We start from the raw sequence: 23,622 nt of genomic DNA, 5'->3' as shown, positions 1-23,622 counted from the left end.
ATGCAGCAGTGTTAACTACAGTGATTGTGTAGCACATGACATTCTCAGGACTTACAGCTGTGGTTTGTACCTTTGATCCCCTTCATTCAGTTTTCCCTCCCGTCACCCCGTGCCTCTGGTAACCATAAATCTGATCTCTTTTTCTATTTGTTTTTCTATTTGTTTTATGTTTTAGGGTCCACATATAAGTGAGATCATCTAGTATTTGTCTTTCTCTGCTGACTTATTTAGTATAATGTCCTCAAGGACCATCCGTGCGGTCTCAAATGACAGGATTTCATTATTTTTATGGCTGAATAGTATTCCATTGGATATACAGACTACATTTTCTTTATCCATTACTCTGTTGATAGATACAGGTTGTTTCCATATCTTGGCTATTGTAAATAATGCTGCTATGAACATGGGGTGGCAATACCTCTTCAACAGGCTAACTTCTTTTTTTTCAACATGTTAATCTCATTTTGTTCAGCTATGTAACCAGAAGTGGAATTGCGGGATCCTTTGGTTATTTTATTTTTAATATTTGAAGAAAGTTCATAGGTTTTTCCATACTGGCTATGCCAATTTACATTCCCACCAACAGTGCACAGGAGTTCCCTTTTTTCTACATCTTCATCAACATTTGTTATCTTTTGTCATTTTGATAATAATTATTCTAACAAGAATGATATCTCGTTGTGGTTTTTGTGGTTTTGATTTGTATCTTCGTAAAGATTAGATGTTGAACACCTTTTTTTTTTTTTTTTAAGATTTTATTTATTTATCTCACAGAGATACAGACAGCCAGCGAGAGAGGGAACACAAGCAGGGGGAGTGGGAGAGGAAGAAGCAGGCTCATAGCAGAGGAGCCTGATGTGGGGCTCGATCCCATAACGCCGGGATCACGCCCTGAGCCGAAGGCAGACGCTTAACCACTGTGCCACCCAGGCGCCCCTGAACACCTTTTTTATGTGCTGGTTGTCCATTTGTCTTCTCTGGAGAAATGTCTATTTAGGTCCTTGGTCCTTTCTTTAGTTGGTTTCTTTTTTCTTTTCTTTATTTTTTTACTTTCTTTCTTTCTTTCTTTCTTTTTTTTACATACAACTGAGTTGTATGAGTTATGTATATATTTTAGGTATTAATTTCTCTTCAGATACATGATTTGCAAATATTTTCCCATTCCATATGTTGCATTTTCATTTTGTTGATTATTTCTTTCACTGTGAGGCTCTTGAGTGTAGTACCACTTTTTTTTTTTTTTATTTTGTTGCTCGTGCTTTTGGTGTTATTTTTAAAATATACTTACCAAGACCAATGTCAAGTAGTTTATTCTCTATGTTTTCTTGTAGGAATTTTATGATTTCAGGTCTTCCCTGTAAGTCTTTTATCTATTTTGAGTAAATTTTTGTGGATGATGTAAGATAGGGGTCCAGTTTTGTTCTTTGACATGTGAATATCCACTTCTCCCAGCATCATTTACTGAAGAAGCTGTTTTATTTTTCTCCATTGAGAATGCCTCCCTTCTCAAAAACCGTATGTGTCTGGGTTTATTTCTGGGCTCTCTCTTGTGTTCATTAGTCTATGTGTTTGTTTTTATGCCACTACCATAAGATTTTGATTTACTATAGCTTTATAATACAGTTGAAATCAGGCAGTGTGATGCCTCCAGCTTTATTCTTCTTTCTAGAGATTGTTTCGGTTATCCAAAGTCTTTCATTGTTTCATTCAAATTTTAGGATTTTTTTTTCTTACTGCAAAAAAAGTCATTGGAATCTTGATAGGAAATTCATTGAGTCTATTGGTGGCTTGGGTAATTAACATTATTTCTTGCAATTCATAAACATGCAATACCATTCAATTCATTGGTGGGTTTCTTTTTTTGTATCTGTCATCAATGTCTTGTTTTCCGTGAAGAGACCTTTCACCTCCATGCTCAAGTTTATTTCTAAGTATTTTGTTGTTTTTCTCCCTAACATAAATGTTCTTTGTATCTTTTCCCTTATATCTTTTTCAGGTAGTTTGTTGTTGGTGTATAGGAATGCTACTGCTAGGTGTACATTTATTTTCTATCCTACAACTTTACTGAATTCATTGATTAGACCTAACAGGGTTGTTTTTATAGTCTTTAGGATTTCTATATGTCACCTGCAAATAGAGACAGTTTTAACTTCTCCCTTCCCAATTTTTATGCCTATGATTTCTTTGTCTTGTCTGATGGTTCTGCTAGGACTTCGAGTACTGTATTGAATAGGAGTGTTGAGAGTGGGCACCCTTGTCTTGTTCCCCATCTTACATGACAAATTTTCAGTCTTTCACCAATGAGTGTGATGTTTGCCGTAGCTGTGGGTTTGCCGTATGTGGCCTTTATTGTGTTGAGGTACGTTTCTTCACGATCCAATTTGTTGAGGGTTTTTATCATGAATGCATGTTGTACTTTGTCAAATGCATGTCAAATGCTTTTTCTGTATCTATTGAGATATTCATATGATTTTTATCTTTCATTCTGTTAATGTGATGTGTCACACAGTGATTGATTTGCATATGTTGAACCATCCTTGCACCCCCTGGACAAATCCCAGTTGATCGTGGTATATGGTCCTTTAAGATGCTGCTGAATTCAGTCTGTTAATACTTAAAGAGAATTTTTTCATCTATATTCATCGGGGACACCAGTATATAATTTTCTTTTCTTGTAGTCTTTTTATTTGGTTTTGGTATCATGGTGATACTGGCCTCTTAAAATGTGTTTGTGTGTATTCCTCTTATGTTGATATTTTTGGAAGAGTTTAAGTAGTATAGGTGTTAATTCTTCCCTTATGGCAGGTCTAGTAGTGAGGAACTCATTTAGCTTTTCTTTGTTTGGAAAAGTCTTTATCTCTCCTTTATTTCTGAAGGACAGCTTTTCCAAATAAAGCATTCTTGGCTGACAGGTTTTTTTCCAAGTGGAGATGTTTTGACCTGGAAGTTTCATTGAAGAAAGGTGACCGTGATCTTGCTGCCCTAGGCCAGAGTTTTCTGCACAGCCGTATTTCCTCTGACCCTCTAAGGAGGCATGGAAATCTGCCAGGGAACAAAGCCACACAGACAACCTCCTCACGTTAAACCCAACCCCCTGACAAGGGGTGGTGAAAGGCCAACCAGGCAGAGCAGCCTGAACAGCCAAGCAGCAGGCCCCTCCCCCAGAAGACAGACCGGAAGAACAGGTAAGTGACACGCTTATTTCCTACAGGACTGCAAAACTCCACAACATGGGTGAACTTTTACATTAAGTGCATTCATAAAAATGCAAGCTTTGACTCCACTTTTGGGACCTACCCAAAGTAGATTCATAAAGACAGAAAGTAGAATGGTGTTGCCAAGGGCTGGAATGAGGCAGTAATGGTAAGTTTCTGATTCATGGTGTAGAGTTTTAGTTTCACAAGATGAAATGAGATGTGAAGTTGGGTTAGACGGAGGTTGTAGAAAGGGTATTAATGCATTTAATACATTTAAAATGTATTCCATGAACTTAATGTACTTAATGAAATATAAACCTATAAATGGTAGATTTGTAGACGGTAGATGGTAGATTTTTGATTATGTGTATTGTATGTCAATAAAAATATTTTTTCTTTAAAAACTGCAAATACAGAGAAATGAACACAGGACAATTTAGTCTTGCCATTTTGGTGCTGCTATTTTGTCTCACCCATTTTCCTGGAGACAACTTTGATCCAACAAAATGTTCTCATTCTGTGCCCACTTAAAAGCTTAAAATCAGAATTTTCCAAAACATGAAAATTTTTTCAAAACGGTATTTTCAGAGTTAATTTAATAAGACATTTTATTCCTTGATCAATTTTTAAAAATGTAGCACAATTTAAAATTCTATTTTATCTACTTTAACTTTAATTCACTGATTTTAAAAATCAGAATCAATTTTTTATGCAAATGGCTTGGATTTTTTATCCATATCATAGTCTACTGACTGTGGGTTCTGCTGTTTTACATTTTGCTTATGTGTCATTATTTTTACCAAGTCAACTTTCCTGATGCCCATTATGAATATTAAAATATTTTTTGCCCAGTTTTATTGATATAATTGATCACTGTATATAATTGACACACTGTGTATGTGTAAGCTATTATGTGATAAGAACTCTCAGAATTTACTCTCTTAACACCTCTCAAACCATAGAGCGGTATCAACTGCAGTCATCATGTTGTACTGTAAATCCCTGTTATTTATCTTAAAACTGGAAGTTTGTACCTTTTCACCATTCACTCAATCCCTGCCCCCACCCTCCCCTCTATTTCTTGTTACTTTAATCTGATCTGTTCTTCTGAATTAGTTTTCCGCCTTTTCTTTTCTTTGTTTTAGATTCCACATAAAAGGGGAAAATGTCTATGTATCTATCATCTATATAGTATCTATCTCCCTATATATATCTATACCTACACATATGTAGTGTTTGCCTTTCTCTGTCTCACTTGTTTCACTTGGCATAATGCCTCTAAGTCCAAAACTGTTATGACACTTAGCAGGATTTCCTTTTCTTATGGCTGATTAATATTCCATTATGTAGGTAACACTTCTTTATCCATTCACCACTAATGGGCACTGATGTTTTCCTTGTCTCAGCTATGGTAAATAAAGCTTCTTGCACATGGAAGTGCAGGTATTTCTTAGACATATTCCTTTGTTTTCTATGGAATGTTCCCAGACGTGGAGCTGCTGCACATACCGTGGTTCTGTGTTCAGTGTGTTGAGGACGCTCCATACTGTTTTGCACAGTGCCGGCGCCAGTGCGCATAGGCTCCTTTGCTCCACATCCTCACCAGCATTTGTTGTCTCTTGTCGTTGTTATGACAGCTGCTCCAATTGATGTGATAGGTCATTGCGCTTTGGGCTTGCGCATACCTGCTTATCATTTGTTTATGTTCTCTGGGAAAGTGCCAGAGCACTGAACACTGTCTCTGGGGTCCAGGGGCAAGACCAGTCTCCATTAGACCTTCAGGGTCCTCATTTGGACATACAAGGGTGGGTGCAGAATCACTCTTCTGGCTGAGGTGAGGGTGCTGGAATAGTAAAGAGGACACCATGGGAGTGGACAGAAAAAGGAGAAAAGGGAGGTTTCTGTGGTCCCTTATTCTGCTCTTGGAGCCTGGAGATCCTGCTCCTTTGCCACTCTGACTCTGGAAAGCCACTGCCTTGAGGACACCCAGATAAAAGCACCCCTTTCTTTGGTGGTGTGCCTGCCTGGGGCTGTACCACTAGAGACAGAGAACGTGATGCAGGGTGCTTCCTTGTCCATGGTGCCTCATCAGTTCTGCTGGAGATACTGGAGAAGGAAGAGTCAGGCAGAGGCCATTGTGGTTGTCCCCTTGCCCAGAAACAGCTCGAAACTTTTAGTTGCGCTTCTCCCTACAGTCTAGCTTGTTAAAAGGGGAGGTGGGCTCCAAGATCTTCTCAGTTATTCATTCAGTAACTATACACTAAGCACTCCCCTATGCCAGGTACCTTGGTGGACCCATGAGGAGAGCTGAAAATACCAAGAGCTCCCTGCTTTTAGGGGCTCACAGTCTAGAGATGGACAAAGCACAAACCAAAGACGTGAAAGAAAAGAGCAAGTGCTATATACGACGACTGAAGTATGTAATGAAGGAAGGCTGGGAAGTCATTGGATAGGAAAATATGAAAGGCATCACTGAGGGTGACATTGCTGAAAACAGATTGACAAAAGGGAGCTAGACCTGCACAAGTCTGTGTGCGGTGTGTCAGAAAGAAGGGACCGCTGTTGCAGACACTCACTAACAGAGCTGGTTTGGCCAGAGGAGGTGAAAAAGGCAGCCCCCGTGGCTGGAGGGACACTAGGAGGAGAGCAGAGGGGAGGGAGGAAGGCAGGGAGAGGTGCTGAGGCCTGGGAGACTGTTACTTATCTATTGTTCCTATGTTACTGCCTTGCCCCAGTAGCCTGAATCTTAAAATGTATATATTTAATTTCTCACAGTTTTTGTGGGTGAGGAGTCCAGGCACAAATAAGCATAGTTCCCCAGGCTCAAGGTGTGGCAGAGGCTGCAGCAGTGACTGAGGCTAGACTGGCAGAGGATTTTCTCCCAAGTTGGCTCACATGATTCGGGAAGCTGTTTGGACTCAGAATCTGAGTTCCTGTGTGTCTTCTGGCCTTGGCACAGGCCAAGTTCTCTGCCATGTGTGCTTCTACACATGGCAGCTCAAAATATCTGTGCTCGATTTTTGGTTCAGAGATCAAGAAGAAAAAGGGAAAGGGAGTGAGACGCAGAACACAAGAAAAGTAACTAGGAAGTTAGAAACTCTTTGCAATTGAAACTTAGACATCACATTTCATCGCATTGGCTGCATCCTATTGGTCAGAAGCCAGTAACTAACCACCTAATGGGTAGAGAGTGATGCCTATACCACAAGTCTGGATCGGTGGGAGCCACTGTGAAGGCTGTTCCGCTCATAGACAAAAATGAGGCAACTGGGGCGCCTGGGTAGCGCAGTCCTTAAGCGTCTGTCTTCGGCTCAGGGCGTGATCCTGGCGTTATGGGATCGAGCCCCACATCAGGCTCCTCCGCTAAGAGCCTGCTTCTTCCTCTCCCACTCCCCCTGCTTGTGTTCCCTCTCTCGCTGGCCGTCTCTCTCTGTCAAATAAATAAATAAAATCTTTTTTAAAAATTTTAAAAAAATGAGGAACTGGGTCTCATTCTAAATATAATGGGAAACAATTGAACAGTTTAACTACAGAGGACAGCATTATCTGCTTCTTCGTTCATTTCCACCCCATCATAGTGCCCACATTTACACAAGGCCAAGTGGGAAAGTGTTCCAATATTACATTGTTGGAACCCAGGCCTCTGTTGAGCGGCCCTCCATGCCAAGTCCCACCCCTTCTTGTAATTCTTCCATCCTGAAAATTGTGCTTCAGATACACAGGGGACCACCCCACCCATGTTACATTATCCACATACACCTGATGATGTCCCAAGAAGTGGATTCTAGCCTGATCCCCACTAAGCAGCTTGGGAAAGTGGGGAATATGTGAGAGACACAATGATTTAGGACTCAGAACTGGGAAAACAAAGAAAAAAGGTCTGAATTCAGTTCTGTCTCCTGAAACCTCAGACCCTGGTTACATTTCCAGAGAGTGGTGGCTATGGCATTTTTGGCTCATAGTGTACAGTTAAGGAGATGACATGGGGGAGAAAAGTAAACAGTTCGTTGCCAAGAGACGGCAGAGGCCAAGGTACTGGAATCTTGAAGAAGCGACCTCACTTCCTTGGTGATAGGCCCCAATTGAACTTAGAACTCTGGTAACCAGGCACATCCATTCAAAGAAAGCCTGCTTTCCAGCTCACTTGACTCGAGACGTTCAAGAGAACAAGATGTTCTGTTGCTGTATTCCTACTTTCAGGGGCTTTGGCCCAGAAAGTCCAGAGAGAAAGACTTTCACATCATTGTAGTCGTCGTCTCAGCCCGCTTTTCCGAGCCCTCTGGACATGTGGCAGGAGACACCAACAGGTAACACAGGGCAGCTCAGAGCAGCCCACTGGAGAGCAGGCAACAACAGTGATCCTACTTCAGCAGGCCCACACCTCTTGCCCCTCACTAAGTGTGTGTGTGTATGTGTATGTGTGTGTAGAGGAGGGGGCAGAGGAAGGATGCCCTTCCTGGGCAGAAGCAAGCTGCCAGGTGTTGGAACCTGGCCCATCTTTCATGTTCACACCCCAGGTCATAGGAGGCAGGATGAGAAGCTGAGTGCTGGGGACCAAGCTCAACCACCTGTATGTTAATCATGAGCCCTAGGGTTTCATCTGGCTTCCTCTTTGTTGGATGTCTTTTCTGCTGCTTCTCTTAGCCTTAACTGGAGAACACGATTTCTAATGGGGGTGGCCCCTTGTGGCAATGTCCCGTGAGGCCACTAATGTCTCTTGGCCCCATATATATGGGGCACTGCATTTTCGGAGCTGCACCCAGGAGATCATTGATGAGCTGGTCTGTGACTTTAACTATTCCAACTCCCTAGACAAGTGTCAGGTGCACCAGACCACCCAGGATCAGTGCTGCCTGAGGTGAGAATGGGAAGAGGGTTCTCCACACCCAGGGCCCCCACACAAATATGGGGACAGACCTAGGGCCCTCCTATAGTGTTTCCACATGAGTGTCCCTCAGGCCCAACCACAAAGTAATCCCAACATCTACACCTCCACCACCAGCTATGGGATAAGGTAGGAAGACTCTTCACATATATGGGAATGGTAGAGAATATAATTAATGTTTTTTTGCAGTTTAGGGGCGTAGGTTATTTTGTTTTGTTGTGTTTTATCTTACTTTTCCCGAAGCCATGAGTGTCTTTGTACTGTTTTTATTATTTTCCCTACTCACCCAGGTATCCTGTGTAGAACCCAGCTCCACTGTCCTTGGAGAACTTGTCTAAGGCCTTATAAATCCTCACACTAAATAGGGTGATTGAACATAAAAGGAATGGTGGGATGAAGTCATTCTATATGTTTCTCTATAACGCGTCATTTCTCAGAGTACATCAAATCATTGTAGGTCCACCAGGTCACAAGCTGTGTCCTTATATGTCTTTTTGGACCTCCGTAAAGGAGGTCGTCAGCCACAGTAATTCAGCCTTTCAAGGCTGGTGGAACTTGACATGATTCAATTCTGTTGCCATTTCAGCAATGCTGCAAGGAACACTTAAGTGTCTTAACAAACTTTTTTTAGCTGCTAGATCTGCCAGAACATAGAACCACAGATTGGGTGGAAGGCCTCTGATGCCTCCTGGCCCAGGTAGCTGGCTCTATCTTTTCAGAGTTCCACCCAGGACATCTTTGATGAGCTGCTCCAAGGGTTCAGCTACTTCATCTCCTTTGACAAGCAGCAGGTGCATCAGGCCACCAACAACATCCAGTGCTGGTCTGGGGTGAGAATGGGTCCAAATTCATGTCCTATCTCAGGACCCACAGATGATCAGGGCAAGGCCAGAACCCACACTAGAAACAATTGGCTCCCCTGTGGCCTGCCAAGGAGGGTGGTTTCCCCTGAACCTTTCTCCCCATGTCAGGAACAGACCAGGCCTCATCAGCATGGGAGGAATGCCATGCATTCCATGCTCTGGACAGTTCTCAGGCCCAACGTCTATGATCTCAAGCAGCGTTGGAGATGCTAAGCTTCTGCTTTCTCCTGTCTGCAGTAGGGATGTTTACCGATGACTTAAAGGCATAGAGTTCTTAATAAAGGCTATTAAAAGAGAGAAATGCTATTGTTGCTCAACTAACAAAATGGGTTAAAGGGAACAATGGTTTATCATTTCACCCCTAAAGCCAATTGCACCTTTAAGCCTAGAGCCCTTTTCTGGGCGGGCCTTCAAGTCCCTTTTCTTGCACAAGTTCCCGAAGCGTTGGGAGTCTCTGGTCTGAACGCCAGACCCTGATCTTCCTGGTGGTTCATGGAGTTGAAGCTGAGTACACTGCGCTCCCCCCCCCCCCCCCCCGTCTTTCTGGTGGGGAAAAAGAATTAATCCTGTCCCTGGACGAGGCCTGCACGATGCTGATGCTCAGAGAAGGCACAGTGGAGCATTTCGTACGCTCCCTGGTACCATTCTTCCCAGATATAAACATATCAAATATCACAATTTTCTGCATAATACCATGTGTTCACTTCACCCCAACAGGTCCTGGGCCAGCAGTTCAACAGGTGAATGCCCACCCCAGGCACAGCACAGGAGTGAGACTCCCACCTACTAGCTGTATGTCTTGGGAATGTCACTGTACCTCTCTGAGCTTCACTTTCCTCTTCTGAAAAAGGGGGTGGTAAGAGGCTGAATCTCATAGGGTTACTGTAGGAAATCATGGGAGAAAACACGGCACGGGCTTATCTGGGGCCTGGCTCTGTAGAAAAGGCTGCTGAACATGCTGGGCATCTTCATGTTTAGTAGTTCTCGCTCTCCAGTGAAGAAGCTCTCAACCTCAACCCTCACAGGCCTGTGGCCCTTCTGGGTTTACAAAAGCAAATGGAAAGCTCATAGTTTTCCTGTTTGCAAAGGACTTCTGAGATTCCATCTAGTTGGTCCTGGCACTGGTCCTTTATGTGACCAGATTAGGGAGTCACTGGGGGCAGGCAGAGCCGCCCAAGGTCCACTCAGTATTTGGAAAGTACTGGTTAGGAGTCATTCATTCAATAATATGTATTAGGCATGTAGTAATGCAGGCACTTTCCAGTCACTAAGATAACTCAGTCGACAAAGTAGATACAATGTCTGGGTCTCAATTTTAGTCAGAGGGTCAGATAGTCACTCTACACATCATAAGCACCCATGTCCATAGTTCATTAGATGTGACATCCTCATGGCCTACTCTAGGTGTGAATAGATCCACCCGTGTTTGTACCATTATGATGGACTATAACAAGTAAAAACACGGTCTTTGGGTCCAGAAGGAAAGACTGCTGCCTCCACAGAGCAGGGTGGGAGATACAGGGGTTGTGGCTGGGGAGGGACTTTCAGAGCCATAGATCTCACAGATCTCTTGGTTTCCATGGGAGGGCTGAATTTGGGGGGCTTCCTGAAGAAGCAAATGAGTCAAAAAGAGCTATGGATGGGCCTTCAAGCCCTCTGGGAAGCAGAGCACAATCTGGGCTGAGCTGGTGCCTAAAACATCCAACCCTTTGATGGTCTCATCTTGCTCTGCCTGCCCCTTTCCGTATCCACCTCTGCTGACCACAACTGGGGCCAATAATAGAAGCTGTGGTGAGCAGACCACTCACAAATCTGCCTCAAACTTAAGCCCTGATACTGGTCTGCATGGAAGACGGAGTAGACTAGACCTATGGCCGTGAAGAGTGTAAGTGGAAAAACCACTCATTCAGGTTTTCTGGATGAGCAAACCACTGCAAAGACAGCTACAGAGGGGTTGGAAGTGGCCTGGGGCCATCTTCTGGGACCCACACAGAAAGAACGGTGCTGTGGGAGTAGCATGTGGAATGAAAGGCCAGGCCTCTGACTGTGCTCCACATATGACTTGAGGTAAAGCGGGGGGGGGGGGGGGGCTCTGTACATCTGAAGTGCCATGACTGGGACCTGAAAAACCATGCCCCCATTCTCCTGCTGCAGCGGGAACTTCTGGAGCCTGTAGAGGCAGAGGGTAAGGGAGATTGCAGTTTGGGAAGGCTATCTGGAATGGGGCTCATGGATTGGAAATTCATTGGATATATTTTTTTAATATTTTCTTATTATGTTAGTCGCCATACAGTACATCCCAAGTTTTTGATGTAAAGTTCCATGATTCATTACTTGCGTATAACACCCAGTGCACCATGCAATACGTGCCCTCCTTAAGGCCATGGTATATGTCCTGTTTTTGGAAAGGCACATGGAAAGTCAGTTATGTGGATGAACCTTTCTCTTTAACCTGCTCCAGTGCCAGCTCCAGGGCTCCTTCCAGTTGCAGAGCCAGAAAAAGGGCCTTCTATGGAGCTAGAGGCAACCCCAGCTCTGCATCGACCATCACCTGCAGTGTCAGAGCCAGCCTCCCCTCCATCAACTGTTGCAGAACTGGAACACATGCTCCCATCATCTCCATGTGTGCCGGGTGCTGAGCTGCAGTCAGCTGGACCATCAGCTTTCCCAGGAATTTTCACTCCAGCTCTGACAATAGACATAGAGCCCACTGTGACCCCAGATGGTTCCTGCTGTGTCACCCCAAAGAACCAGCTGGGTGAGGAGAAGCCTGACCTCCTGGACTTCCCTTCCAGGCTTGTGACAGAGCAACTCACATATATGGATACGGTGAGCAGTTAGGCTCTCAGGGTGGGGCAGGGACAAGCGTTTCTTCTGCTGTAGGCTGCCTCACACCTGCCTTTCCCTGATGTGGACTCCTATGGTCTGGGACCAAATCTCAGCTCCACCACTTCCCAACCCTGTCAACCCATCAAGGTGCTTAGCCCCAAGCTTTCACTGTCCAGCTGCGGACTGTAGCGAGAGACCCTGATAAGCACTGATACGGAGGTACTAGGGAGAAGAAATGAGCCAGAATGGAGAGACCAATGGGCAGGCCCTGGTCCCGTGGGTGGAGGAGGGCAGCTCTCTGTGTTCAGTCAAGTCCATGGGTCGCCCACCCACTTGTTTTGGAGGCTGAGTACCCTCATCAATTACTAGGTATCTGATGTGTACTTAAGTGCAGGGCAGATAGATAAACCTGTGGTTGTAGCTATCATGTGAGAATGTGTATCTGAGAGGGGAGTAGAACCAGGGGGATGAATAGTTGGAGGGGAAGAGTCCCCCTTGGGAGGAGCCACCTTGAACAGCAGCGTGGAGCTTGGAGTTTGTGAGGATGATCAGGATGCAAATGCCCTCCTTCCTTCCCTCGTCTCTATTTGCTCCTGGGCCATCCTGTCCTGGGCCCCTCAGTGAAAAAGAATGGAGTGACATCCAGGGACTCCAACCAGGCTCAGGCCACATTCTCAGCTTTCTGAGCTCTAGCTCTGACCTGTGACCCCTATCTAGGACACTACTCTTGCATGTGAAATAGCTGGGTGAACAAACCTCCCCTTGTTCTCTAGGAGCTGTTCAAGAAGCTGCTGCCCCATCAGTGCCTGGGCTCCGTCTGGTCCAAGCGCAATAAGCCTGGCAGTGAGCACCTGGCACCCACAGTCCGGGCCACTGTCGCCCAGTTCAACGGTGTGGCCAAGTGTGTCATCACTACCTGCCTTGGCAACCCAAGCATGACAGCCCGGGACAGGGCCATGGTGGTGGAGCACTGGATCAAGGTGGCCAAGGTATGCAACGGGAAGCCCAGCTGAGGTGATCTCCTGCGTCTCGGGCACTGCTCTTCCCTTGATCAGGTCTCAGGGTGGAAGGCCCTGGTCTTTGCCCTAGGGACTGTGCAGTCCCTAGGCTCTTCCTTCCAGAGGCTGACTGTGACTTGCATGGCCCAATGTTGGGATGCTCTGTTCCTCCTTGACTTCTTCCTTGGAGTGAGGTAAAATCCTTTGTCTCTCAGCATTGGGACTCTTTGGGCCTTATATGTGCCCTTCGGCAGGTCCCTGGACATCTGCTTCATCCAGGAGTGATTTAAACTGAGGGTGACTGAAGCTCTAGAGAAAATCAGCCTCCACTACCCACGTGACAGCTCATTCTCTTCCCTCCCCAGGCCTGTCAAATCCTGCAGAACTACTACTCCCTGAATGCCATCGTCTCGGCTCTGCAGACTGTCTCAATATACCACCCCAAGAAGACATGGGAGAACGTTTCCAGGTGAGACGGTCTCTCTGCATGGACGGACCAGGATGGATGAGGGATCTCCCAGAGGCCTGTCCTCTTCCCCCTCAGCCAGCTTGGACCTCCTGGGAAGCAGCAATCCCTGACTACAGGACCTGGGCTGGCAGGCGGGTCTCTCAGCCTCCCTGGAGAATAGGCCACCATGTCTCCTGCTTTAGAAATCAGTTTTCCTAAATGTTCCCCCACAAGGCTGAGCTGAATAAATATTTTCATGTGTTTACAACCACTAAACTCTGCCCAATTGAAACCAAAATTGACCAAAACAGAGCTGCTCAATTAATATGGGAATGGAGTCATAGGATGACCTACATCAGAGCTCTCTCCCATGTCCTACAAAGACCTTAGTGCTCAGAGGAACCCAGAGAAAACTGTTATCCAGGCAATTTGACACTTTGGGGTTCTCAAATAAAAGGGACTTGCACTCAATCCTGCCACATTAGTCCTCCAATCGTCCTGCCTCCTTTCCCTCTATTCAGGAAGTGCTTTCAAAACTTTAAAAAGCTGGGCACTGAAGACAACCCACAGAGCAGGAAACTAGTCATCAAGGTAGCATGGAAGGTGCAGGTCTGGAAAGAGAAGAAGGGTGTGAGGGAACAGGGTCCTGCATGGATGAAATAGGGAATGGCCTGAAGCATTCCTTGGAGAGGGGAAGCCTTTGGCATGAATGTGATGACAGGCTGGGGTGAAGATTCCATTGGGGGTGGAACAACCAGGTGCTGCTCAACCAGATTCGCTAGCCTAGACACCCTGTCTCTCTATGTTAACAGCTAGTCCAGATGGACACCTGTACAAACCTTGAAAGCCCAGAGGACGGGGCTCTGCTCAGTGAAGGGGTTGGGATGGGTTGAGGGCCACAACAATAATGATAGTAATACGATACTGAGTCCTCAGGAGACGATGGGAGGTAGGTAGAATTCTCACTTTTCCTGATGAGAAAACAGGCTCAGGGAGGCCAGGCTGCAAGCTCAGGGTCACACATGGAGAATGTTGGAGCTGAGATTTTTCTAGAATCACTCATGGCATGCTTAAGGATAATGTTTATCAGTTATCAGCGGACTTAAGTCAGATGTCTAGGGTCTGAATTAAAAGATGGTGGGGGCAAGTGGACTGAGGGTGTTACGGTCTCAAGGATCTTGTCCTTGGCCCTACAGGAGCAACCATCTAATAAATCTGCCACCCTGGTGATGGCCCTCCAGAGAGCCCAGAAGAAGAGGCTGCAGAAGAACGTGAGTGTGCCTGAGGCCCAGGGCCTCCAAAGTCAGAGGAGAGGGGCTTCTCCCTGAGGGCTGGAAGCCTCCAAATCAGTACAGTTGGGACTTCAACTCCAGCTCCACTTCCTGTTGCTTCTAAAATTCTTGTTTCAAAGTGACCAGCAGGAGGGTCTAGAAAGCTGGATCCAGAATGTGTTTCGGGATGGGGAGGAGCCCAGGACTATATACCCTGTGATTTTCTAAAAGCAGGCCCTGGAGGTGATTAGAAAGAGTATGATGTACTTGGAGGGTGAGGGGAAAGGGAATTGAGGGGAGACTGCTAAGGGTCCTAGGCTGCTCCATGTGGGAAACTGGGGTGGGCCAGGAGGCTGCAGCATTTTCAGGGGAGGGTCCCCATGGGCATCAGAGAGCAGGGACTCATCCCAACCCTACCGCTCATGACACAGGGTGTTGTCCCCTAACTTGGCACTTTCCTCACTGAATTGGTGATGCTGGATATTGCAATGGAGGACTATCTGGAGGTGGGTGAGCCTGAGGATTGTGGGGGAGGGACCAGAATCCGGAGGTTTGGGAGCAGAGCGCCCCTGTACTGAGCCCTGAGCTCTCAGGACTCGGCAAACCTCCCCTCATGACAGCCTCACAGTTGCCCTTGTGAGCTGGGGTCTCTTGCCCATCTCAGTGATAAGTGAAGGGACGCTGCACTTAGGACACGGCTCCCGGTGCCGAAGACTGGTGAAGCAGCAGAGCTTCCTGAAGGCAAAGCTGCGTGAAGTCTGTCTGACTGGACCTCAGCCTCCCCTGGTGAGGTTGCCCGTGGGGGGAGAATGAAGTCAGGACCCTCCACATCAGCAAGCACCTCAGTAGCCGCAGCAGCCCCTTCCTGCCTGAGGCTTCGGCCTCCCCTACTGTCTTCCGAGAGGGTAGTGCTACAGGGTCCCGATCTGTAGCCAGTCCATCTGCCCCGTGTCCTTTCTCTGGACCCCAGAGCCTTGCCTAGATCCCAGTCCCATTATCAGTGTTTGCAGAGCCCACAAATGTGTCTTGGCCTTAGCGCAGCATTAGAAGGTGTGGGTGTAAGGTGCTAGTAATAACCAGGGGGCTCCTTCTGATGGACTTTGGCTCTCTGCTTTCCAAAGATGTGAGATCAACCACCAGAAAAAGAATAAGGTTGTGTGTCACTTCCTGTAGGAAAGGGTAGGGAGTAGGCCTCAGAGATGTCCCTGGGAAGAACATTGCTTGGCTCCATCCCCTCCGTCTCACGTTTACTGGGATAGTTTGATAATAAAGAAGTGGAAGACCCATCTAGTTAGTAAGTGGGGATAGAGGAATGCCATCAAGGATAGCTTCCCGTAGGAAGGGCTATTTATACTCACCTCTGAGAACAGGTTGGGATTGGATGAATCTGCAGGCAGGAGGGTGGCCATGTGTGCCAGGACCCGGGACAGTTCCCCTCTCCCATTGCTCAACCCTCACCAGGCCCTGCAGCTACCCCCCCCCCCCCCGCCCCAGGCTCCCTATACATCCTGTGCTTCTCTCTCTGCTCAGGAATACCAAGTCATGACGGACATCATGCTGCTCCAGGTGGCTGCCAAGAATTACACCCTAGAGCCCGAGGATCCTTTTTGGGCCTGGTTCCAGGCTATGGAGTCTCTCAGTGAGGTGAGAGGTGAGGCCCATCAGGAGCTGGGTCGGTGAGGTTCGGGGTGGACTCTTTCTGCTGGCCACTCCTGGGATCCTCCTTCCCTGGGCAGCCTCAGGCCTTGTTGCCGGGGCGCCTGACTCCAGCTGTGGGCAAGCACTGGCAGGGACTCTTAAATGGAAGCTCCTGGGCAACTCACAGGTGTCCCTCTGTCCTTAGCTACACCCTGTCCTGCCAGCTGGAGTCCCGGTCCTAGCTGGTCAGTAGCACTCAAGAAGGAGAAGAACTGGCCGCAGTCAACCTCAGGGCTGAGCAAGTGTCCAGTGGCCCTGCAGGGATTCCTCAGCAGCTGGGGATTTGCGGTGCATCCGCCCCATGTGCTCCACATCCCTTCCTCCCATCTATTTAGTTATTTGACGGGGGGCAATATTTATTCTCTTAAATAGTAAGTGGTAAATTCAAATATTATTATATTAAAGCCCTTTTTTCTTTTAGAGCCCGAGAGTGTGGTTTGTTCTTTTACTTCCTACAGTAACGTAGAAGATATAGACTCTCATATTCATTCCTGAACTAAGGAATCTTAAAGCGTCATCAGCTATTGTATGTGGGAGGAAGGAGAAGAGCCAGTCCTCCTCCCTAGCTACTGGAGGGTACCCCCAAATCCCCTTTACTCAGAGGACAGGTTCATTTCAGTACAATAAATTTGGGCAAACAGCAAAGGCAGCCCCTCAGAACTCCTGAGATTTAGAGGTTGAAGGTACTTCCACAGAAATAGCAACAACCACTGAAAGTGGGAGTCTTTAAGAGTCACACTCCCCAGAACTGCTTCCTGTCCAGGACAGGAGCCGCTTTTTTCCACTATAAAGGAAGGTGGACTATTTCCTGCTTCCTTTGTTGACGTGGTGTTCTTGTTTTGTTTTTGTTTTGACCCAGTATCGAGAACTTGTAGTTTTCTAGTTCAATCTCTGGAATTGCACCAGCACTAAGTGGGGAAAAACATGTAAAGAGATCAAATCCTGCATGTGGAAGGGACAAAGCCAGAGGAAGGTAATTTGCAAATAGTCTGAGGGCAGGCAGGACTTGCCATCCTCAGTCTCCCTCTAAGGGCTCCAGGTTCACCATTTACTGAGACTGGAATCCTTCTGGGATCCTTGTCAATGATCTCTGGATTCCTATTCCTGCTTGTTTTGTGTATGGGAAAAAGACGGGAGGTGTACTTTAAGGCCACAGCTAAGCCTGGTTTATTCACATCTATGCTGACCTATGAGCTAGGATTTTCAGCATTCCTGCATTTCCTTACGCAGTTCTTTTTAAGGCAGAAATTCCCTCAAGGCCCCCGCATCTTGGTCAGATACATGGTAGCCACTTTTCCCTGGCTCGGACCTGATGGATCAGGGACTGGTTCTCTTGTGACAGGATAATTGTCCATATCCTTGACCAGAAAAACCCCTCTCTCCTTGCAGGTCAAGGTGATTTTAAGTCCATGTTGTTCTGAAGTTCATGGTCTCAAACATTCACCAGTTTACACATCCGGTCTCAGTTCACACGCTTACACTGGCTTGTCCGAAATTGCTAACTGAGGTTGACTCCTTAGATCCTGGAGACCCTGAGATAGCTCTGCTCTTTTCAGCAGTCTTGTGCTTAGATTATGTCATGGGGTGTATGAACTTCTCCAGTCAGGAGCTTTGAAAGATGATGAATGAGAGGGGAGGATTCAGGGGGTTTCATCAAGGAAATGCCACCAAAGAGATGACCAGAGTAATCAAATGGCAATAAATACAGTCTTATCAATAATTACTTTTTTTAATGTTTTTTTTTTTTTTTATTATGTTAGTCACCATACAGTACATCCCTGGTTTCTGATGTAAAGTCTGATGACTCATTAGTTGCGTATAACACCCAGTGCACCATGCAATACGTGCCCTCCTTTTACCCATCACCGGTCTATCCCATTCCCCCAACCCCCTCCCCTCTGAAGCCCTCAACTTGTTTCTCAGAGTCCATAGTCTCTCATGCTTCATTCCCCCTTCTGTTTACCCCCTTTCTTTATCCCTTTCTTCTCCTACCAATCTTCCTAGTTCTTATGTTCCATAGATGAGAGAAACCATATGATAATTGTCTTTCTCTGCTTGACTTATTTCCCTTAGCATTATCTCCTTCAGTGCTGTCCATGTTGCAGCAAATGTTGAGAAATCATTCTTTTTGATAGCTGAGTAGTATTCCATTGTATATATGGACATCTGCTTAATCCAGTCATCTGTTGAAGGGCATCTCGGCTCCTTCCACGATTTAGCTATTGTGGACATTGCTGCTATGAACATTGGGGTGCATGTGGCCCTTCTCTTCATTATGTCTGTATCTTTGAGTGTTTACCCTGTTTAGATGGATTATTTCACATAAATTAGATTCCACTTAGCTAGAAAGCCAAAAGCTCTGTTTTTCACTCCCTTCCTGCTCCTCTCTTTTGCTTTCATTCATACACCAAGGAGGATGGGACATCAGCAGCTCACCTTGCCTCTTAATCACATCCATACCCTCTTGCCCCATGTCCACATCAATCAGAGCTCCCTGAGTAATTTCTGAGCAGCACCATCGGTGTCCTGACAGTTACTCCATGTCCCCCAGACCCCCTGGAGTGCCCATTGGAGGACCTTTCCAGTGACAAGGCAGAGAAAGGGGTCCCATCTCTCCCCCAGGTAAGCTTGACTTCGTCCGAAATAGAAACCTTGCTTCATTTCTTTGTTTTGGGGCCCCTGACTCAACCACTGGTTCCCATCAGGTTTCTTAGAGAGAACAAAAGACTTGTACCAGCAGTGTTTAGGGTGATGCCATCCTCATAGTGTTTTGCATTTTTTTAATTGCAGATGAATTCAGCAGGAAATAAAAGCATTCCATTTTTTTATAATCACTCATTGAGAAATAATCTACGTGATGAAAAAGGTGGGGCTTTCTTGTCTGCTTTGGTCTGGAGAGCCACCCTGATTCTGGGTTCTTGCTAGGAATGAAGGTTGAGTGTGTAGTGGGAGAAACCAACTGTCCAGTAAAGAACTATGACCATGTTCTACAGGCCCCAGAACAACTAGGTCATTTAGGTTGTGTGGTTTATGTGTGAGGGCTAAGGGGTGTCTATGTGGTGTCAATGTAAATGTGAGTGTATTGAGTATGTGTGTGTTTCCTCAGGAGGTATTTCCCACTTACACAGAACAATGCAAGTGTCAACTTTGCAAAATAATCTCCTCACCACTGAACACTTCACATACAATCCCGAATTCCTCCATCACCACAACTGTGCCTGGAAGTTTGTTGAATATTCCCTTCCTCAGATGGAGATAGAGCAGAAAAGACTGTCCCAGGTCTTGACCTCCTAAGGAGGAAAGTCAAAGTGTGGACCTAGGCCTGTATCCCCGTTGCTGATGCTCTGTGCTACTGATCTGCACTTATCACTCAGCTACGGGATCGTTAGTCACAGAGCAGGGGGGTTTCAGCATCCGTGTACACTCCCAAAGTACTGAAGTGTACACATGTCCCAAACACTGACCACGTTATAAGGTGGCCTCAATGGTCACATAACCCAGAACAACTGTAGATGGATTTAACAGCCAGCTCTGGCATAGTCATTAGAGTGAAACTCACATAGAAAGTCCACATGCTCCTGGTCAGTCCACTGATTCTGAGAGCTAAGAGGCCCCATGTAGGACAGTGCAGGCCAACAGCTGTCATAGCTGACGTCATTGCTTGTATATGGCCCAGAGCAGTTAAGAATCAGGGAGATAATTTAATGTAATTTATGACATCACCATACCATGAGAAATGCTCAAATCCTGTAAGTCCATACCCAAGATACAGTGGCAAATAGGAATTTAAAGTAAAACTTGGCTTTTAGCTTGGTGCCCATCACCCTTGTTGCAAATCTCCTAAACAGCTGGGTTAGGGAGTGTCAGTGTTCACTCCGTGCCTCCTTTACTTTCCCCATTGTGCAATCTTGGCACCCTTGTCAAAGATCATTTATGTATGTACGTGTGAGTTTATTTGGGGGCTCTCTGCTCTGTTCCACTGGTCTACCGGCCTGTTTTTATGCTAGTACCATTCTGTTGGATTACCGTAGCTTTGTAATATGCTTTAAAGTCAGGAAGTGTGGGGACTCCATCTTTGTTCTTCATTCTCAAGATTGTTTTGGTTATTAGGGGTCCTTTGTGGTTCCATATATATTTTAGGGTTTGTTTGTTTGTTTCTATGCAGTGACATTGGGATTTCTGTAGGTCGCTTCCTCTAGGACCTGGTGGTTGACCTTCCTGTTTAGTGTCCCAGAGTCTTAAGTTGTGCCCGTCATGTGTGCACGAGCCCAGAAATGCCTATACATGAATGATCAGATCAGGCCAGCAAACTACAACCAAGAAACAACCAGCGGAGGGCAAGTGACCTCTTTTTCATCTTTGGATTCTAGAACTGTGCTCTCCAGGGTGCTAGCCTCTAGCCACATGTGTCTGCTTATAATTAATTTTACACCAACATTCAGCGAATTAAAATAACACCACATTGCTCAGTCACACTAGCCACATTTCAAATGTGCGCATACTGATTTGAATCTCCGGTGGTAAGTTTGGAGGTATGAGCTGCAATGTGCCTGTAGAACTGAGAGTGTGAAAGCTGATTCATTCAGCATCTCTGTCTCATTCGAAGGTTTGTAACTGTGATCAATTCTTGTTGAAGGGCTCTGACTCCACCAAGTATAGAGAACTTCTGAGAACCCACAGGAAATATCAGGTTGATGCCGTATGACCCACACAGCCTCAACTAGAGGAGGAGGAAAGGGTGAGCCCCTCTAATTGATGTGTTTCTATATATCATATTTGTGTTTCTATAGATTTTCTTGTGGAGAGCATTCAAGATTCCAGCAGTGAGGAGGATGACTCTCCAGGTAGGGAACAACACTCAGGTAGGAAGCAATGCAAGAGGGTTCCGGGTACAGTTGGGTTGCACCTGCTGCTCTGGAGACTGAGGAAGGTGGATAAGAAAGCAGAAGGGGTAGGGAAATATATGTACAAGTCTAATTTGTTCATTTCATATTTTAATGACATATTAGTAAGAGGAATGGAGTCCATAGGCATCAGGTGTGCTGTGTTTGCAATCATTTTTGCTTTCCTATTTAAAAATTCTTTCCCATGGGGGCGCCTGGGTGGCACAGCGGTTAAGCGTCTGCCTTCGGCTCAGGGCGTGATCCCGGCGTTATGGGATCGAGCCCCACATCAGGCTGCTCCGCTATGAGCCTGCTTCTTCCTCTCCCACTCCCCCTGCTTGTGTTCCCTCTCTCGCTGGCTGTCTCTATCTCTGTCGAATAAATAAATAAAATCTTTTAAAAAAAAATTCTTTCCCCTGAAACCTGTACTTCCTTCTCTTTCCCACTGCCAGATGTCAAAGCTTAGGTTCTGTTTCATTAGCACCTCTTGGGATTTTGGTATCTTTCTTGTTATTAACCTTGATGGATGTAATCTGGTGCGACCCAACAGACACTTGAATCTGGATACAAAGTTCTAGCATGAGCCAGGAGGTAGATGAGAGGTCAACTCTCTCCCTTTTAACGTACAGGACTAGTAACATTATGTTCCTGTCCTGTTTGCTCCTCCTTAAAGGCCACTTCCATAGCTAGGTGAGTTGAAGAACCTTTCCTCTGCAATTATGCATATGCTCCAATGTGCTTTAGCTCATCCCAGCCTCCATACCTCACCCAAGTCTGAACTGTGAATGTGCTTCCATCTGAAAGAGGCCCATGTGCAGCTGCCCTGGAGACCCTCCATGGCCGGCAGGGATTCTAGAGGACTGTATGAGGAGCTGCTGGGCCTATTTCACACACCCGCTTTTACAGCCCTGCTGACCTGGTCACCTGGCATTGGCCACAGGACACGACCTCTCTCTGGGCAGCAGGGCAGGGAGTCAGTGCTCCTCTCAGAACCCACTGCCTCAGCCACACATTGGCCCTGCCCCCCACACCTTGGTCATGCCTACCCCAGGCCTGCCCAAAGCCCACCCTCCCAGTCCTTCCAAGGTTCAGGGCAAACTGTGGCAGGTAGTGTCTGTTTATGTGATCGCATCAGCTGTAGAGCCCCTGTTGCCCCACGTATAGACTAAGGGAATTTAGACAAGTTAGCTTACTTCTGATTTCATGTTCATGCTCTCTAGGGGGCTAGGAAACCTATGGGATTTTTTGAGAACGATCTTCAAGTAACTGCAATTACCCCAGGCACAGGACAGGTAGTATGTGGAACTCATTGCCATTCTGTCCCATAGGGCCCAACAAAACCCCAGTCCCATTACAGGTGCCCCCTGGGTTTGGATGGATTGGTTAATTGATCAATTGATTGATGAGGGAGGGTGGCAGTGTACCCATGATCATTCCTCCGGTGTCCCCATATTTTAAAATAACATGGCTGGTAGAGGCTGACACGGAGAAGGACGATGAACACTAAATAGTGGAGAGCAGTGGAAGGGGAGTACTGAGTCATGAGTACTGAGGAAGGCAACATCACACACAGAAATGCATGCGGATAGTGACTGCCTTCTTGTAAGGACAAGATGACACAGGAGTTCATTCATGGTCACAGTTATGAAATTTGAAGGCTGGAAAAAATATGTTGCAGATCACAGAGACCCATTCCCTCATTGCAGAGGTGAAGACAGAGTCATCCCCAGGTCGGCCTTTATCCTGCCAGGAGCAGTGGGTCCAAGTTCTCACCCCAACCCTGACTGTCCCCGTCCTTTCCCAAGGCTTCCTCCTCCCCACTCCTACAATTATCCATGCACAGGATTACATGCAGGGAGCAAAACTGTGCATGCAATTTATTTCCTCTTTCATCTCTTTTCACTTTGTTTTTGCTATCTATAAGCTCCTCTTTGTAGCTCTTCCCCCATTCCCTCTTTATAATTCTCATCCTGTAGTATGTGGTCTCATACAGGCACTTAAGGTCCTTGGATCAATGTCTATCAAACCTCCTGCAGCCTACCTCATTCACATTCTTAGTGTTGCTCTGGCCCCTTACGCTGGGTCTGTACCACGGACTCCTGCTGCGCAGCCCTGAATGGCCCCAGCCAGGAGCTGGGCTGGGAGTCGGAAGGGTCCCTGCTGGAGGGGCCCCGGGAATTCTGGATCTGCTCTCAGCATCCTCCACTTAATGGTTACCTGCCCTGGGTGGCTCTGGTTATGCCTGATTCTTGTCTTCCTTTCAGCTGTGAACAAATTTTTTTGTAATGGACTCAAAAGAAGGAAAAGACAAAGCAAATTGGGGCAAAGAAGAACAGGAAGAGGAAATGTGAGTGCAGGGCACTTGGGATGAAAATGGTAAAGCAAACGAGTGCACATGTTCTCCGTTGCTTCCCTAACTTCCTTGTTGGCACCGCAGGAAAACCAACCAAACACTGGGGTGACCGCTGATGCATGCGGCCACAAAAGCGGAGACAGGGTGGTGGTAATAGTACATACAGGCAACATAACTACCTTCCAAGGACGCTGCCA

The 23,622-nt window shown here is 46.4% G+C and overlaps 1 protein-coding gene across 1 annotated transcript in view; it reads left to right on the top strand.

Moving 5' to 3' along the window:
* Window positions 1–23,622, top strand: part of LOC125281397 (dual oxidase 1-like) — a 385,354-nt gene that overhangs the window by 84,161 nt on the left and 277,571 nt on the right. The window contains 5 exon segments of the mRNA XM_057313035.1: window positions 2,913–3,185; window positions 13,138–13,241; window positions 14,417–14,491; window positions 16,022–16,142; window positions 20,980–21,033. Coding sequence (XP_057169018.1) covers window positions 3,035–3,185; window positions 13,138–13,241; window positions 14,417–14,491; window positions 16,022–16,142; window positions 20,980–21,033 — 505 coding nt within the window. The 5' untranslated portion in view covers window positions 2,913–3,034.

This window comes from Ursus arctos, unplaced genomic scaffold (genome assembly GCF_023065955.2).
Source record: "Ursus arctos isolate Adak ecotype North America unplaced genomic scaffold, UrsArc2.0 scaffold_16, whole genome shotgun sequence".
In the NCBI taxonomy this organism is placed as follows: Eukaryota; Metazoa; Chordata; class Mammalia; order Carnivora; family Ursidae; genus Ursus; species Ursus arctos.
Note: the sequence above shows the minus strand (reverse complement) of the source record. Positions and strands in the feature narration are given on the sequence as shown.